The 18,427-nt window shown below is 40.3% G+C and overlaps 1 protein-coding gene across 1 annotated transcript in view; it reads left to right on the forward strand.

The window, feature by feature from the left end:
• The window catches only part of NSMAF (neutral sphingomyelinase activation associated factor), a 68,420-nt gene extending 50,636 nt beyond the window's left edge, over positions 1–17,784 (forward strand). The window contains exons 19-31 of the mRNA XM_090283659.1: positions 128–259; positions 1,268–1,310; positions 1,613–1,776; positions 6,580–6,688; positions 7,771–7,829; positions 10,605–10,672; positions 11,477–11,544; positions 11,975–12,098; positions 13,873–13,956; positions 14,904–15,054; positions 15,569–15,671; positions 15,799–15,908; positions 17,099–17,784. Of these exons, the coding sequence (XP_090139785.1) occupies positions 128–259; positions 1,268–1,310; positions 1,613–1,776; positions 6,580–6,688; positions 7,771–7,829; positions 10,605–10,672; positions 11,477–11,544; positions 11,975–12,098; positions 13,873–13,956; positions 14,904–15,054; positions 15,569–15,671; positions 15,799–15,908; positions 17,099–17,193 (1,310 nt within the window). The 3' untranslated portion in view covers positions 17,194–17,784. The remainder of the gene's footprint in view (positions 1–127; positions 260–1,267; positions 1,311–1,612; positions 1,777–6,579; positions 6,689–7,770; positions 7,830–10,604; positions 10,673–11,476; positions 11,545–11,974; positions 12,099–13,872; positions 13,957–14,903; positions 15,055–15,568; positions 15,672–15,798; positions 15,909–17,098) is intronic.
• The last annotated feature ends 643 nt before the right edge of the window (positions 17,785–18,427 follow it).

The following is an 18,427-nucleotide window of genomic DNA, read 5'->3' on the forward strand; positions in this document are numbered from 1 at the left end:
CAAAACTTCATTAGGAAATATGTGCCTCTTGCCTCTCCTAGAAGCTTTATCTACTTTCGGATAGATGAAGGAAATGAGAGGAGATAAGATGGATGCTATCATGTTTTGATCAAATCTAATCTAATAGGTCCCCAGGACTTTCTCCAGAAAAGCAAGGATGCACTGGAAAGCAATTATGTGTCAGAGCACCTCCATGAGTGGATTGACCTAATATTTGGCTACAAGCAAAAGGGAAGTGAGGCTGTTGAGGCGTATAATGGTATGTAATAGTCACTGGAAGTTCATTTAGCATTTAACAGAAAAAACAAAAACAAAAAACTGAGAGCAGAGCAGTCAAGGTTATTTCTTCAGCAAAAGCATCTTATATCAGCAAACAATGCCTGCTGGCTCAGTGACCCGGGATGAGATACTGAGTAACATAGGAAGTACTTTTGCCTTAAGAACATCTATTTCACAATGATCCCAATAGGTCTTTTTCTAAAGTCTTCTCATTTTAGCATGTGCTCTCTCTATCCCATTAAATAATTTCAATTAAAATTCAATCACAACAGCCCTGGCCAGTGTGGCTCAGTTGGTTGGAACATTGTCCCGTAAACTGAAAGGTTGCAGGTTTGATTCCCAATCAGGACACATAACTGGGTTGTGGGTTCAGTCCCTGTCCAGAGCACATACGAGAGGCAACCAGTCAACGTTTCTCTCTCCCATAGATGTTTCTCTCCCCCTCTGTCTCTCCCTCCCTTCCTCTCTCTAAAGTCAGTGGGCATGTCCTTGGGTGAAGATTAAAAACAAATTAAATCAGAACATGATAGGTCAGCAACCTCAATTGCTATGAAGGGCCCCGGAGTTTCTTTTTCATTCAGCTGAAAGAAACCAGCAGTAATGCCCCTCCTCATCAGTTTCAGTTTTTACCTGCCTCCAGGTGTCTCAGGTGACAAGGACGGGGAGCTGGAGGTTCAGGCTTGCTTTTTCACTCGCCTGAGCAGAGAGCAGTCAGAGCGGCTGTGCATCCCCTCGTGGGAACATAATGCTGACCGGGAAGAACATTGAGACAACAGGTCATTGACCTGTCAATGAAATTTCTACTAAGCAAAAGATCATAATTCAAATTGATATTTCCTGAAACTGGAAATTAGTCCGTTTTGCAAAGTGAAAATCAATTTCTTTGAATAAAAGTTTAAAGTTGTTATCGGGCTTTTCAGTGCTGAGCAGGGGGTGTATTGTAACTCAACAGTACATCTTTCATGGTGTTTTATGTCTCTCTTTTCAGTGTTTCATCCCCTGACCTATGAAGGAGGTGTAGACTTGAACAGGTACTTATGTCTATATGGAGCTTCTACTTGAGTTACAAAGTACCTCTTTAAATGATTAATGCACTTATTTAGTAATGTTAAGGTATGGAACATTTACAACTAATTATATCTTGTTTTTATTATTCATGTGAGTTTACTGAGCCTCAGAAAGTTTTCAAAAAACCTGTAAAAAGATGTAGACAATCCTGCTGTTAGTATTTGGAGGTTAACCTCTCTCCTGTTTAGCTATAGTATTTGAAATGTGGGCTTCGGAGAAACTTGAACCTGGGGGCTCACTGCATTGTTTGTGTTCTGTCCTAAAGCATTGACGATCCTGATGAGGAAGTGGCCATGCTGACCCAAATCTTGGAATTTGGGCAGACACCAAAACAGCTCTTTGTGACACCACATCCTCGAAGGATCACTCCCAAGTTTAGAAGTTCGTCCCAAACCTCCAGCTACAGCGCTTCTGTAGCAGATTCTCCAGGTAAGTTTGCAAAGAGATAAGGTGTGAGCCCCTCCTGTTTGTCTGTGATTAAGATGTTATGACGATTCTGAAGGAGATGAAACAAACTGTTGTGCTGCTTAGAGGCGATTATTTTACCATCTTGTTGCAGTTCTCCTGGGAAAAAAAAGGTTTTGTTGTTATGTGTTTATTTTTAACTATTAACCTTAAAGGAAATCAAGTTACTTTTATTCCCTGCTCATTTGAAACCTGGCAGTATTTTTGTTGTTATGATTCTGAAACCGGAGAAGCCAGTGTTCGTGCCGCCTGTCATTGACCAGACCCAACAAGCTTAGACAGGATTGAATCTTCAGGGCGCTTTGTTCAGGTGGTTGGCGATCTGAGAAGACAGCGGGTTTGTACCCTAACAGACTGTCTTAAACTCCATTGTAAATGGCCCCTTTTTATAAGGAGAAGAAAAGTGTAGGTTGTCAGGCACAGTTGCTGGAAGGAGAGTCTGGAGACCGGATGTAAGGTATAAGCAGTCCATTGAGCAGGCGGACACTGGGTGAGAGGGAATCTACTCCCAGACCACCTCGTGGGCCTGTAAGGGTAGGGGGATGATGGGGACTCCTGGACCCCCCCAAGGGCCCACAGGAGTCCCACCTGGCCTCTGCTGAGATGCACCTTTTAAGCTCGAAAACTGCGACAGCCATGGCACCAGAGGCTCTGGGAAAGCTCCTGATAAGGGAGCTGCATAGGCTCTGTTTGTTATCTCGGTGGAGGGTTAGCCATGTTTCATTCTGGCTGCCTCTAGATTGATGTTTAGTTCCTGACATTCCTTAGTTGCTGATGTAGTTAAGGGGTTTGGAATTCAGGGAAAAGGTTAATCAGATAAAAGCTGCAGCATTCTTTCATCTGTGCCCTGGGCAGTGGTCTTTGTGTCCTGGGTGATGGTTGCCTCACCCTGGAGTACAATGTCTCAGATACTGTCTTGATTGCTTGCAGTCCTCCTGAGACACAAAGGTGGGACTGCTTATGGTTTCCAGGAATCAAGGTGGGTCATACCTCCAGTTCCTGAAACGATAGTTTTTTACATACATTGATTGCTAAGCTGTTACCTGACACTAAAATTTTCCAACAATTGAGGCCCCCATCAGTTCTGTTTCTTTTCTGTGCTTTTCCAAGCTGCTGTTTGATTCTTAGCTATTCCTTTTTTATTGGCACATCCTGGCTGTGGCTCCTTTATTAGTCACCCTCTGCCCTACTCTTTCCTCAGAATTACTTCCTCCATCTCTAATTCTCCTCTTCCATCCCCAGCCTACAGATCTTGAATTCAAGTTGCTCTGTTGTTTTTACTTGATGGTATTTTCTTTTTTAAGTATATTTTATTGATTATGTTGTTCCAATTCTTTTCCCCTTTGCTCCCTTCTGCCCAGTACCCCTCTTCCCTCCAGCAGTCCCACCCCCCTTAGATCATGTCCATGGGTCGTGCATGTAAGTTCTTTCGTTTCACCCTTTCCTGTATTATTCTTAACATCCCCCTGTCTATTTTGTACCAACCATTTATGCTTCTTAGTCCCTGCACCATTCCCCTATTTCTCCCCCATCCCCACTCCCAGCTGATAACCCTCCAAATGATCCCCATACCTATGATTCTGTTCCTGTTCTGGTTTGCTTAGTTGGATTTTGTTTTTAGTTTTTAGATTCAGTTGTTGATAGTTGTGAGTTTATTGTCATTTTAGTGTTCATAGTTTTGATCTTCTTTTTCTTAAGTAAGTCCCTTTGACATTTCATATAATAATGGCTTGGTGATGATGAACTCCTTTAGCTTCACCTTGTCTGGGAAGTACTTCAGCTGCCCTTCCATTCCAAATGATAGCTTTGTTGGATAGAGTAATCTTGGTTGTAGGTTGCTTTTTATCACGTTGAATACTGCTTGCCAGTCCCTTCCTGCCTCCAGAGTGTCCTCTGAGAAATCGGCTGATAGTCCTATAGACACCCCGCTGCAGGCAACTCTCCACCTCTCTCTTGCTGCCCCCAGGACTCTTATCTTTATCTTTCACCTTTGGCATCTCAGTCATGATGGGTCCTGGTGTAGTCCCCTCTGGATCCAGCTTGCTCGGGGACCCTCTGTGCTTCCTGGACCTGGATGTCCATCTCCTTCACAAAATTTGGGAATCTTTTCTCATTTTTTCCAATTCTTGCTTCCTCATTCTGCACTGGTTGACTGTTTTTTTTCTACCTTATGTTCCAAATCATTGATTTGAACCCCGGTTTCCTTCTCTTCACCATTGGTTTTGTGTGGATTTTTTCTCATTTCACTTAGCATAGCCTTCACTTCTTCTCTTATATGTTTGCCATACTCAAGCATGTCTGTCAAGCCTGTGAGCATCTTTATCACCAGTGTTTTGAATTCTTCATGTGTTAGGTTGTCTATCTCCTCATCTGTTAGGTTGTGTATCTCCTCATCTGTGAGGTTGGCTATCTCCTCGTCACTTAGTTCTCCCACTGGAACTTTGATCCGTTCCCCCTTTTGCACCATACTTCTCTGTCTCCTCATTCTGACAGGCTCCTGTGTTTGTTTGCCTTCACATCCCAGGTAGAGCTGTGGCTCCTGTTACGTTGTAAGGGGCGGAGCCTTAGGGATTCGTCAGTACAGTGCGACCTGTTTCACCACGTTGTGACACTGTATGTGGGGGAGGGGTCTGAGAGGGAACAATGCCCTGCCCAGTAGTTGCCCCCTTTCCAGGCACCTCTCCCACTTCTGCACTGGACTGGCGCACCCCTAACTGCTGCCCGGGCCATCGTTCCCGGAGTGAGTAGGTCTGCGGACATTCTAGGACCGTGGGGGCCCTTTAAACAAGCGGACTCTGCTGAGACTGGCAGTTTCTGCCTCCACCCCAACCCCCACTGGTCTGCACAGTCAGAAGCAATGAGGCTTGATTTTCCCTGGTGCTGGGACCGTGGGCTGCAGGGTCCGGAGAGGAGCTGGGAATGCTCCCCAGGTGTCCCTCCTAACTTTAAAATATGTGACTGCGCTTTCTGCCGGCCTGCCGCTGCCGCCGCTGCTGCCACCACCACACTGCATCCTCTCTGCCCCGGATCCGCCCCTCCTTCCTGTCTGGATGAGTACTTCTTCTTTATGTCTTTGTTGGCTGGACTTCCATGCACTTTGATTTTCTGAAACTTCTGGTTGTTTCTAGTTTTGAGGTAGTTGTATTCCTTCTTAGTTGTGGAGGGAGACTCAGCATGTCTGTCAAGCCTCCATCTTGGCCGGAAGTCCTTGATAGTATTTTCTTATTCAACCATATCACAGACATTTACTAATTATCTGTTTTGTGTCAGGCATATATTAGGTGCTAAAATGAACTTGATGCTGTATTCACCTCTAGTATTTGGAAAGGGTGGAATGTTCCGCACCATTGTAAGGGGCAAGGAAACAAGTGACTCCCAAATCAATGAAAAATAAACAGCAGCAAAGGACAAGTGTAATAAGGGTCTGTGAGCCAGAGTTAACAGTATTAGCTTATTTATAAATCAGGATGGGGCTAGTCCACAGCTCAGCACAAATGCTTCTGAGGACAAAGTATATCTGAGATCAAAGGGGGAGATATTCATCACCAAACACAGGGAAATGGGAAAATGTAGCCAGATAGCCCAGCAAACAAGTTAAGAAAACTTCAAAGGAGAGCTGGAGACAGACCTATAACCAGATCACCCTCAGTTAATCTAGCTAATCACGTTAGATTGTAACTCTGGAATATTCAGCATGGAAAAACGGAGAAGGAGAAGGGGAGAGGGGAGGTTTACTCATGTTAAGATAAAAACAACCAGCTGTGTCTTTTCGGCACGCCCCTTTGAATTGGCTTTTTGGTTGCTCCCAGAGCTGCAGATCTGTGAATAAACAATTGCTTTGGTTACTGCTGAAGTCCTGTGTCCCGGTGTTTTATTGTGAGTGTTTCTCACATCTTTATCTAGTTATCTATGTTTTATGTTTCACATAAGACAGCCTCAACCTGCAGGCCCTTAGGAGTTTGACACTATATGGAACTTCAGGAGCAAAATCTTTTTATTTCTTCATTTCTTATTATCTCCAGTTCTGCTGTCTGTTCCAGGCACAATGAGACTCCTTAAGCACACATGGCTGAGCAGGCTTTCAGGTGTGGAGCAAGAGCTCACCAGTGTCACCTGACCCGGGTTGGCTGGGAGTACTTCTCTAAAAGATAACCCCACAAGGTTAAGTCTTAAAGACCATAGGATTATCTTGTGATGCCTCTTAAATGTGCATTTTGCTTACTCACCAGGCCCATACCACTGTCTTGTGATTATTTTAAGGGATAATTGTTCCAGCCTTTCTTAACACAGAAGTGAAGGGATTATTTAGCTAGTCCTGTGCAGGAGCACTAAGGGTAATTGCTTTCATCTCTGCTTTCTCCCCCTCAAACCCAAAACAAAGCTGCAGCATTCTTAGGGAACCATCAGACATTGGCATAGATTGCTGACAAGGAAATGGTCATTCAGGCTTGTATTTCCTGAAGTTCTTAATTTAGGGGCCACGTGAAAACTTGGCAAACATTGATAAAAGTATAAAAATGTTCTAGTATTTAAATATACTTTTAATCATTCTCTAGATTATTTTCATTTTATTTAGATTATACACCTTATTTTTCCTTGACTAACATGGAGCTATCTAACAAGTACATTTCAAAGCTATTATATTTTGGTGGGAGATTTTGTTTTCTTGGTTGTTTGATTTTAATGGAAAATATTGTTGACTCTAATGCTTGCTGTCTGATGCTTGTTAGTAATTTAGTTGACTCACTTAGCCATAATTTAATGTAGTCTCTCCAGGTGAAGAGTCTTTTGAAGACCTGACTGAGGAAAGCAAAACGCTGGCTTGGAATAACATCACAAAACTGCAGTTACACGAGCAATATAAAATCCACAAAGAGTAAGACTGTCTCTGTGCTGTCGATGTAGAAGTTGGGGTCTTGGCCTGGGGTGAAATTGTTTTAAGCTGAGTCAAGGGGAAAGTTCTCTTTCAATGCTGTCTTGATTGTTTTTTATCTCCCCAGAATGTCCATAGTAATCAGCCATCTGAGGCCAATGTGGCAAAGGAACTTTTGGCACAAAACAGATTAGTGTCAGCCTACCATGTTGTCATTTCTATAGTCAGTCATTCTAGAATTTTAAAAACAGTACCTGTACTTCCAAGACATTGAGCTTGCTGTTAGACCTAGAGTGGTTGTGAGTGTCTCTGTCTTCTGCTATTGAGGATCTTTTTATACTTTGGTAGAAAGACTAGAGAAGCACTGGTCACCTGAACATCCTGTTACAGGGGGGAAAATGCAGCCCAGAGACAAAACTCCACAACCACAGACATCCTGTCTGACATTTTAGTGTCGCGTACACTGTTGGTCATGGGTGAAATGGAACGTGCCAGTCTACTTTCAATCAGTGGTTTAAAATCAGAGCACAGCCTCCAGAAAAGAATACATAGTTCCTCCTTATTCATTGCAACAATGGCCTTTCTTCTCTCAAATTATCTAAATGGCATATAGAAAAGGGCCTTGTAATCCAAGGCAGTGAAGACATGATGAACCTTTAATGGGACATGCTAGACCCAGACAGTGGTATCATCGTTGCACAGATGCTAAGTCAATGCAGTTCAGTAATGAAGCAGGTGAAGTCATTGTAAAGAAGAGTTTTGGTCATGTGGGTGATAGTCAAATAAAGGGGAATTGAAGGAGAAGCATTAGTAGTTTCCAGTTGTCAGAAACATATTAAACTTCAAATGAGGCAGCTAGGGGAGCAAGAGTGGGGATGTTTCCTGGCCACAGGGATTGCCAGCACAAAATTAGAAGTTGCTAAGTGGCAGTTTGGTAATGGCAGGTATCTTGTGGGACAGATCCGGCAGACAGGCTGTGAAAAAAACAATTACTGAAAGTTGATAAAATTAAATCAAGAGCTAGAAAGAGACCAGTGTCCTAGTGCATGATTGATGGTAATTCATAAAGCTTTGTTTTTAAACAGGGCGGTTACCGGAATAGCAGTCTCTTGCAATGGATCCTCAGTCTTTACAACCTCACAAGGTATGTTTTCCCACCTGGGAAACGGCTTACCTAGAGCCGTAGTGTCCACGTTTCTTGACCCTCAGTCAAGAACTGTATGTGCATTTGCTTTCCCCACATAAAATAAATACATTGTGAGCAATTATTTTGTGGTATATTACATACAATTTTATAGTACTTTGCCAGAAACAATTATGAAAAATGCCTTTCTGTTGCTGAGAAGGTTTCCCAAAATTTAAGGAGAAGGACAGAAGAGTTTGTTTCCCATCTTCTTGCTTGAAAGGAGCCTTTCCCACCACCGTTGGAGGTGCGTCTGATCTCCGATGGGTTGGCTGGAGCAGAGGATGGGAAGGAGGGCTGGAGCCGCTGGGTCACACAGACCTGGGGCATCACAGGGCCTATGCATGTTAGCACATGGGAATGCAGATTTGCTGTGAAGATTTTCATTTTTGTCACTCAGTATATGTATTCTGGGTGTTTAATGTAGCATTTAGCTTGAAATCTAATTCCTACATTGTTAATGTGCTTTTTTGCATTACCAAAATTATGAAAAACCCTGCAATGACTTGTTGATATGACTTGTAATAATTATATTTGAATGACACATTAGAACTTTACTATTTTGATCTTTAACAAGGAGTAAGCCTAAAGCATTTCTTGCTATATGCAACATTGCTTTTCCTGGCAGTTCACACAGTATGTAATTAATTAAAGCAGGTATTGGCCTGTTATGTTCAAAGCGTGGTGACATGTACCGTTGAAGGTGTAGAGATGAAAAGAGTAATGTTAGCTATCCTGCCTAGGTTTTAAGACAGCTGATTCTGGCAGTTAGTAGCTGATTGTTTTGAGTATTTTTGTTCTTCAGTCTTTATCATATGAAATTATATTTTTCATCCATTAAGAAATAATGCTATCCAGCACTGGCTGGTGTGGCTCTGTGGATTGAGTGCCAGCTTGCGAACCAAAGGGTCGCCAGTTCAATTCCCAGTCAGGGCATGTGCCTGGGTTGCAGGCCAGGTCCCAAGTTGGGGTTGTGTGAGAGGCAATCACACATTGATGTTTCTCTCCCTCTCTTTCTCCCTGCCTTCCTCTCTCTCTAAAAATAAATAAAATCTAAAAGAAAAGAAAAGAAATAACGCCATCCAACTAAACACTTCCAGGGGTAAGTCAGTTACTACGGTCAGATTCTGTAGTCATGGTTCATTATCTTGCAGCGTGTCATTCCTTTCTCTTTCAAATGCAGTCTCAGATTTCATAAAACAGAATTTTCCACAAAGCATAGAAAATGATTCTATTGTAGACCAAAGGAAGTGACCATGCAGGACATACACTGGGCCACGCTGGGGTCACTGACACAATGCTCTGGGAGAAGAAAGCAATCCGTGCTTTACCAGGATTTCCACCTGTTGAGTTTGCCAACATTGGCACACAGACAAAATGCTTTACCTTAAGCAAAGCCTGTGTTCTTAGCTGGATTGGCCTGACATGGTTCGTTGAATCCTCCCATTTGTTGTACTTGTATGACCTTGGAAATCATGAGCATCACAGCTTTAAACCTCTGAGGCTTATTAATTATTATATTACTTCTTTGTGAACTTGCCAAATAAAGGGGAGATTTTGTTTTACTTAAGTGACAAGCGTTTATATTTTTCTGTTTGTTTCTTCTCACTCTTAGTAATTCATACTGATTTGTATGTATTCTGATAATTACCCTGAAGTTGCAGTTCTTCCTCAGATATGCCATGTACATTTAGGGACGTGGGCAGGACGGGAGCCCATCACCTGTGAGACTAGCTCTTCCAGCATCTGTGACATGGCCACCTGTGGACAGGGAGGGAATCTTTGATTTCAAGAAAAGCATTGTTTCATGCCAGGCTGGCATATGGTTTTCTATAGGATGTCCTAATTAATAAGCTTAAGCAGGCTTTGTGCTGAATACTCAGAATTTTCTAATAAAAAGGGCATTCTTTAGAATCAAAAGCAAGGTTGGGAAGAATATCAGAGTGAATTATACCCCTGAGGGAGATGTTCAGGTGACATTGTGGTCATTCTCTGTTTTTGTTTTCAAGCTAATTCGAAAAGATGTTTTATTTAAACTCATGTTTATAAAGCCTCAAGACTTCTGTGTATTGGTGTTGCAGTAATTAAATTGAAATATTAAATTTTACTATACCAAAGAATTATTTAAAACTCACCCTGACCTTTTATTTATCATGTCGTATGTTTAGAAATGTTACATATTTCAAATATGGGATGTTTGGAGTGCATTGTAATTTGCAAGTCTTGGTTTTAAAGAGTTTTTGGTACATTTCTAAAACTTCTGTTAGGCAGGGGAATTAAAAGCTTGGACATTTTAATCCCAACTTTATTATTTTTTAGAAAGTTAATGATTTTCTTCCATAAGTGCTAATTTAGTACAAGGTATCACACCGAAATTGGGTTATTGATTTTTAAAAATTGTGATATTGCCACGGTTTTGGGTTTTTTTTTAAATATTCAACTTGCTATTTTACTCCTCTTTAGCTTGTATCATTGGTGACACTTAACTCTGTGTTTACTCTTGCTGAAATGTCAGCTGTGTCTATACTGGGTTTTAAACTGATTTCCTTGTCAGGGAGTTAACACATCCTAGAATTTTGATGTTGGATGAGGGGTTAGGCCATCTGGCCCTGCTTACCACCCAGTGCATACAGGAGTGTGCTGCCTGCAGCCTCAGAGCAGGAAGGCAGCCTTCCTTGTTATCTCCAGGAGTCAGGAAATTGTTCTCACGTGATTGCCTTCTCATTATTAAATTAGATTCCACCTTGAAGATGTTTTCTAAAGAATCCAAAATGCTACAAAGAAGTATATCATTTTCAAATATGGTGAGTTCATTTTAATTTTAAGTCAGTGTTAAGATACATACACACGCGTATAATGGCATTTTGTTTCTCCCAAAACAATTGGGTTTATTCCTATGTGGTATTGACAGAATGCCTTAATTAGATTATTTCTAAATTAAAGTTAGAATTTGTTCAAGTTGCCTCATTCTCATAATAATTATGTGGTTTCATTTGTAGCCTAAAAAACTTGAACTGCTACCCAGTAGAATTCTCCTTAATAAATCTTTCCTTTTTGGAACTGTCAGACTAAATGTATATATGCTACTTAAATAACTTATGCATGTCTGAGTTGGTAGGATACCCAATACTAGAAAACCAATGATTCTGAAAAAGCACATTTTATTGTCAGTGTAAGTCACCCAAAAGATTCTGAAATTCCCTAAAGAGTTTTGGAAGTTTTCCTTACCCACATAAATCTGTAATCCTGAGATGGGTGCTTGCATTCTTGAGGATAATCCCCAGCCTACTCCTCCCCCGTGATTTCCTCCAGTGTTCCTAGCAGTTCCTCCAGCCCAGGGAAGGGAGTGAGGCCTTCCAGAGTGCCTGAACATGGTCAGGCTAGACCCTCATGCACTTGGCACATTTTGCCCTTTACTACAGTTGAGAGGAAACAAGGCATCTGGAATTAGTCAATAGAAAAAAACTTTGTAAATATCAGAAGGGTAACATAAACAGAATTTGAGCATTAATTTGGGGTGAGGGGCAAGGATCTTATAAGATAGTTTTACCATGTTAGGGACTTACTAATTATTGTAAATTATTAATGTTGAATCATTTGTATTTCAGGCCTTATCATCTTGTTTACTTTTACCAGGAGATGCCACTGTCATAAGTTCTTCATGGGATAATAATGTGTATGTACCTATGTGTGCTTCTTTGTAATTCCACACACATGTCGCTACCTTTGCGGATGCAAAGTAGTAAAGGACAGGAGCTTCCACTGTCAGGACACTGTGTTGTTTTCAAAAAGGAACAAATGTTAGATGAGGATATTTCTGTTGGATTTGAATATGATTATTTGAATCTAATAATTTCTCCAATTGAACTCTGTGTTTCTCTAAATTTTAAATTGAGGTGAAAACACAAGATGAGCCAGACCTGGAAATTCTAGTTTTAAATTAAAATTTTCAGTATTTTGGGTTGATAACATTAGAACAAGTAATTTGTAATTCTAATGGGCCTTAGTAAATATAAAATCAAACAACATGTTTCTTGAATATGTATTTAAGATCTTAAAATTAAGCGGAATGCTGTTTTAATAGTTCTCATTATCTTTTATGTTAGCTATTTTTATTCCATAGCATTTGGAAGATGCCAAGACACATTAATGGGACATGATGATGCTGTTAGTAAGATCTGTTGGCATGACAACAGGCTGTATTCTGCATCGTGGGATTCTACAGTGAAGGTTTATATATAATTTCTAACTTATAATGTTTGTATAATAAAAATAATATAAACTGTTTAACTACCTTTTAACGTGTTCAATCACTGTTTTTCACAAAGCACATGATATATAAGGATATTAATTATTATTGCTTTTTTAATGTGTACACTTCTCAGTATAATAGGAAGTTTTCATGATTTTTCTACTGTGTGTTCAGCTGGGGGGTTGATTTAGTATTCATTAGACAACAAAGTTATGGAGAAATGTACAGTAGCAACCCCTTTTACTTAACACAATTGGAACTAGCAATTGATCAGTTAATCAGAAAATGTTGAGTTAAAGTGGGGAATCATTAAAAGATAATGCATTTTATTGAAAGTTAAAACATACAAATGCATTTATATGCTCAACATCATTAGCCATCAGGGAGATGCAAATAAAAACCACAATGAGATACCATTTTACACCAGTGAGAATGGCCATCATCAACAAATCAACAAGCAGCAAGTGCTGGCGAGGATGTGGAGAAACGGGAACCCTACTGCACTGTTGGTGGGAATGCAGACTGGTGCAGCCACTATGGAAAACAGTATGGAATTACCTCAAAAGATTAAAAATGGAACTGCCTTTTGAAGCAGCGACTCCACTACTAGGATTATACCCGAAGAATCTTGAAACACCAATTCAAAAGAACTTATGCACCCCTATGTTCATTGCAGCACTGTTTATAATAGCTAAGTGCTGGAAACAACCTAAGTGCCCATCTGTAGATGAGTGGATCAAAAAACTGTGGTACATTTACACAATGGAATACTATGTAGCAGAAAGAAAGAAGGAACTCCTGCCATTTGCAACAACATGGATGGAACTAGAGAGAATTATGCTTAGTGAAATAAGCCAGGCAAAGAAAGAAAAATACCATATGATATCACCTAATACAGGAAACTAAAGAACAACACAAACAAAGGAACTAAATAGAACAAAGAGCAGAATAGCAGTCAATAGGGGGGAGGGGAGAGGAAGAGAAGGGGGATAAGTAAGGGAAGGGTTTAGTCAAAGAACCTGCATAAAAGACTCATGGACATGGACAATGGGGAGGGATATGATTGCGGGAGAGGGGGTGGGATGGGTAGGGGAGAGAAATTAGGGGAAAAGGGGACAACTGTAATTGAAAAACCAAAATAAAAAAAATAAAGAAGAGAAAACCTGGTAAAAAAAAAAAACAAAACATACAAATGCACATTCATTCAGCATTCTATTGATGTAGGACCAATATAAGCCACACCAGAATTCATCATCTTTGTTTCCAGTCTGCATTTGCATAAAAAGAAAGCAAAAACCTAAAACCATTAGAATTCCTTCAAAAGTTTTTCAAGATTCTTCCCCTGTTCTTATAAGTTTCTTGCCTACACCTAATTTTAGTAATTTCTTGGTAGTCTTTACATTAATAGACATACAACACTCATATTCCTTAGTTCACACAATACTTAAATCACATAATTGCAGGAGTGCAAGGGATGGAAACAGACACAGGTCCAGACAGCCGACTCTTGGTAAGTACAGGAAGGCAGGAATAAAGCCACGGGCGCTATGGAGCGGGAACCAGAGCGTTCGGCAGCTCACTTGGCTGATAGAAGAAGTTTGGCCTATCGCTAAAGCTGCTTCATGGCAGAATCCAGTATGCTTGTGGGCATTCAATGGGTGTTGGTTAGTCAAGAGAGTTCTTCCTCAATGTATTAGAAATGCTTTTATATTACATGTTTGCAAATATCTTCTGCATTATGTTCCATTCTAGGTGTGGTCTGGTATTCCTGCAGAAATGACAGGCACCAAAAGACACCAGTTTGACATGCTGGCAGAGCTGGAACATGATGTCAGTGTGAGTACCGGCAACAAAAGTGCACAAAATCTTATCTTCAAAGTCCAGGGGTCTGGGGGAGAATTCTTGGTTTTACTTAAGTGTTTATGACCTTCTGCTTTGTGTTATTTGCTTATTGGAGATCATAGGCTAACTCTTAGTTCTTTTCTTTGAGTTGACTCTGGGTTTCCAAGTCTACTTTGTCTTTTTTTTCTTCAGTTTGCTATTTCCCCGAGCACGACACTGAATTTTTGGGTATCCTCAGACTATTTGGGGCAACAAGATGTGACCCATTGTCTTTCATGTTTTCTGACACAGAAGGTAGAAGGGACCATCTGTCTAGGATGATGCACAGCCACAGCTGAGGACACTGACCTGATATTTGGATGGCCCAAGTGTGTGCAGCCTGGGGCAGACCCAGGGCCGGCACCTGGTACCTTTCACCCTTGTTTCCACTGGGTCCCACTGCTGCATCTTAGGCTGTAGCTCCCAGTACAGTACTGCCTTTCTCTGAGGTTGGGAATTGATGCCTAGTTTGCATGGTCAACAAATGAACTGACATTGAGAAATATTTGTTCAGTGTATAATTCAAGATGGATATGCAGCTATAACCTTGAGACTCTCCCCCCTCTTTTCCCAAATCCCTCAAGTAGTCAAAAATCAGCTGTGTTTCAGGCAGTTTGGCACCTTGCTGCAACTTACTATTCATGGAGTTAGACAAGTTTAGGCTATTTTAAAACAGCATTACATTTCTAATAGCAATACTTCATTTTATCACTAGCATATAAAAAAATTTTGTTTTTAAATAAATTATAATTCAGTAGGTGATGTTGCTACATCTGCATTAACTACACCAGTGCACTGTACCAGAGTTCAATCTGTATCATTACACCCACATATTTGAACTAGCCTAGGGAAACATAGCTTAAGACCATAATCCTGAATGGAGTGCTTGTTTTCTTCCTTAGGTAGACACAATCAGTTTAAATGCTGCCAGCACGCTGCTGGTTTCAGGCACCAGGGAAGGCACGGTGACTATCTGGGACCTCACGACAGCCACGGCACTGCACCAGATCCCATGCCATTCGGGGATCATATGTGATACTGCTTTTAGCCCAGGTAGTATTTAATACAGATTGTATGGGGGGATTAGAATTAATTATTTGAAATAAATAATAAGAATGTAAAAAGAAAAACACTTGGCTGATAAAAACACTTTGGCCTATCACTAAAGCTGCTTCATGGCGGAATCCAGTAGGCTTGTGGCAGTTGTACTAGTAGAAAACTGTATTGGATATTATTCTTTATTCCTCAGATCCCAAGAGAAATTAATTTAAAAGATGTAAATGAACTCACACCAAAGGGTCAGGAGCCCAGTCAGTGTCTTAGAGACAAAAGCATTTGTTTGTTTGTTTTTCCGTAAGAGTTGATTTGAGCCAAACTGAGGACATATGCTGGGGAGCAAGATCTCAAATGCTCCAAACGGAAGCATTTCAAGGATAGTCATTGGTTAAATAAAACAAGTAGCTCAAGGAACATGAATATTAGGCCATTGGATTCAGAAATAAAATCCCAGAAGAATCTAAAACACACTCTGCTGTAACCTGCACCTGTGTTTCCCCTCATGTTACAGACAGTCGCCACGTCCTCAGCACGGGAGAAGATGGCTGTCTCAATGTGATTGATGTGCAGACAGGAATGCTTATCTCCTCTATGACTTCAGATGAGCCTCAGAGGTATATTCTTGGGGTTATTAGTGGTGAAGACATTTAGACACAAGTTCATGATCATGCCTCTGGCCAGTGTAATAGAGCCCTTCTCATGATGAATGATGAAATGATTATTTCTAAATCATTCTTGTAGGTGCTTTATCTGGGATGGAAATACTGTTTTATCTGGAAGTCAGTCTGGTGAACTGCTTGTTTGGGACCTTCTTGGAGGAAAAATCAGTGAGAAAATACAGGGCCATAAAGGTAAAGAGTTAGTTACTCAGTTGAATTGACCTTTCTTCCTAAAATACTGAACACAAAACCTGAAGTCCTTGCCACAGCAATCAGACAAGAAAGAGAAATAAAGACATCCTTATTGGAAAGGAAGAAGTAAAACTTATTATTTGCAGGTGACACACTATATGTAGAGAACACTAAAGATTCCACCAAAAAACTATTAGAACTGAAAAATGAACCAGGGAACATACTGTCTCCAGGCAGAAAACACCCCATGTGCCTCCAAGCCGTATACATTCCCCTCCAGCATCCTGGTTGGCCAAGTGGTCTGCATTTCTTGGGTCCTTTGGGATTTAGATTTCTGTTGACAGACATTTGACTCCAAAAAGGAAGTTTTTACATTAACTTCCATATAGAGAATTTAAAAACTATAGTAAAAGCCGTAATAGTTTAATACAGCTAAAAAAAAAAAAAAAAAAGACAAAACAAAACAATACAAAAGTAATGAATCACAATGAAAAAAGCTAAGTCGTCTTCCCAGCACTATTTCCTACTCCCACATTGCTTCCAGAGGACGTTTTCCAGTTTGAGTCCTGGATGTGTGTCCTCTTATTGTTGAGGTGTTTCCATGTGTACATAATTGTTCTGTAATTTTTTTCCCCCACTTAATAGTATCTCTTAGAGATTTGCTCTTATTTGCTTAATTTACATGGTTTCCTCCTGATCATTTGGAGGATTTATGGCTTTTAATTCTTCTAGTATCTAGTTATAAGTATCCGCTAACTTCACACTGTGAACAATAACTTCTCACCTTCATCTCTTCTGTCACTCAGTTTTGTACAGTTTTCTTAATTTTATAACGTGATGTGTCTGTGCCTTTTCCCCCCCAACTTACTAGCTTTAACGTTTTTACTCCTTCTAGTAGAAATGCATGTAAATCAGTACATTTACACCAATTCCCTACCTTCTTTCTCATCTGCTTCCTGACTTTTGTTAGCAATACAGAATATTTGCATTCTGTTCTGTATCCATAATTCCCAGATGTTTTAGCTTTACATTTAAATGGTTTTTAATTCGTCACAAGTTCCTTGAACCAGGCAGTTATTTCTAATTTCTAAAGATTTTATTATAGGATAGGACAAGGCAATGTAGTACTTAGTGTATCTTGGGAACTCCTGGTCAACTCAGTCCCTAACCATAATGCCTCTCTCTCTTAGGTGCTGTGACGTGTATATGGATGAATGAACAGTGTAGCAGTATCATCACAGGAGGGAAAGACAGACAAATTATGTTCTGGAAATTGCAGTATTAAGTGCCTTTTCCTCTCCTGAATATTAAATTTAACTTTATTTCATGTATTTTTAAACCAAACTTTTAAATGAACTGGTGAACGTGCAATGATAGTAATTGGAAGTTTTACCACGTAAGAAATTTGTGGTTTTACTTTCTAAATCATGGTGACTTCATTGAAAACTATTAGTTGCCATCTTCTAAGGCAGCTGCATTTATAGGCAGATGACCATCCCGGTATGATGATGGTCAGAAGACAGATTTGAGTGGCAGAGAGTAGCTAAGAGATGCTAAACTGGGCTGAGGAAACTTTCAGAAAGCACCTACTGATAACAGAATTTTCCAAAAAAAATGTGCGGTATACAATACTACTTCTGAGTCACTCAATTTTTTCTTCATGATCTACACAATTGCTGCCTATTGGGTTTTGGGTATTTGTGTTTTCATGGAGTGGTTACTTTCTATAACCTACTGTCCCCAGATTCTAAGAACCTGGGGGAAGGATTACGAGTTCTTATAATAGTGAGTTTACTGTATATAGGAATGGTTTATTTCATTGTACCTATTACATATTCATCTTTTCTACATTAAAAATATTTTTCTGTAATTAAAAGTTTTCGTTTCCTTATTTAAATATTACAAAAATTAGCACCTTGTAAGAACTTCAAATATCAATTCTCCTAGAAAACCATACTTAAGTGACATAATGTTCTTACACATAGAACCATCTTTGGGTCCAAGTCCAGACAGCAAAGTAGATGGTCAATCCAGGAAACATTTGGTTTGCTTTTCTAAATTTCAAACAAGGTAAGCTGTAAACCAGTAACACTGACTTTCTTTTCTGAACCATAGTGATGACATGATTTAAACTTTTTCTATACTCTTTAAAAACATCGTTGTATCTTGGAAGCAGTATGGCATCGAGGGAAAACTTGAGTCAGACCAGGGTGATAGAATTTTCAGTCAGTTTTAAGTGTCATTATACACGACTTGGTCTCAGGTATTGCTAGGGAAAACCCACAGCCTCACTGAGGTCCTGGTCCTCAGCCTGAGGGGTCAGACCTGTCAATCAGGTTCACAGCTGAAAGCACGTTTCTTGACACTCCTACTCTCCCAGCACAGAGGGCTTTTCTCAGGACTCCTCAATGTCAGCTGCTGTGGAGATGACACTCCCACAGGCCCCAGGTGAACTTCACATGCCTATTTTCTAGGTCATGCACTAGTTTGGAGAAAGCTATGGACCGTTTCCAAATGAT

Source organism: Furipterus horrens, unplaced genomic scaffold, assembly GCF_987537825.1.
Source record: "Furipterus horrens unplaced genomic scaffold, mFurHor1.1.pri manual_scaffold_7, whole genome shotgun sequence".
NCBI classification, from domain to species: Eukaryota; Metazoa; Chordata; class Mammalia; order Chiroptera; family Furipteridae; genus Furipterus; species Furipterus horrens.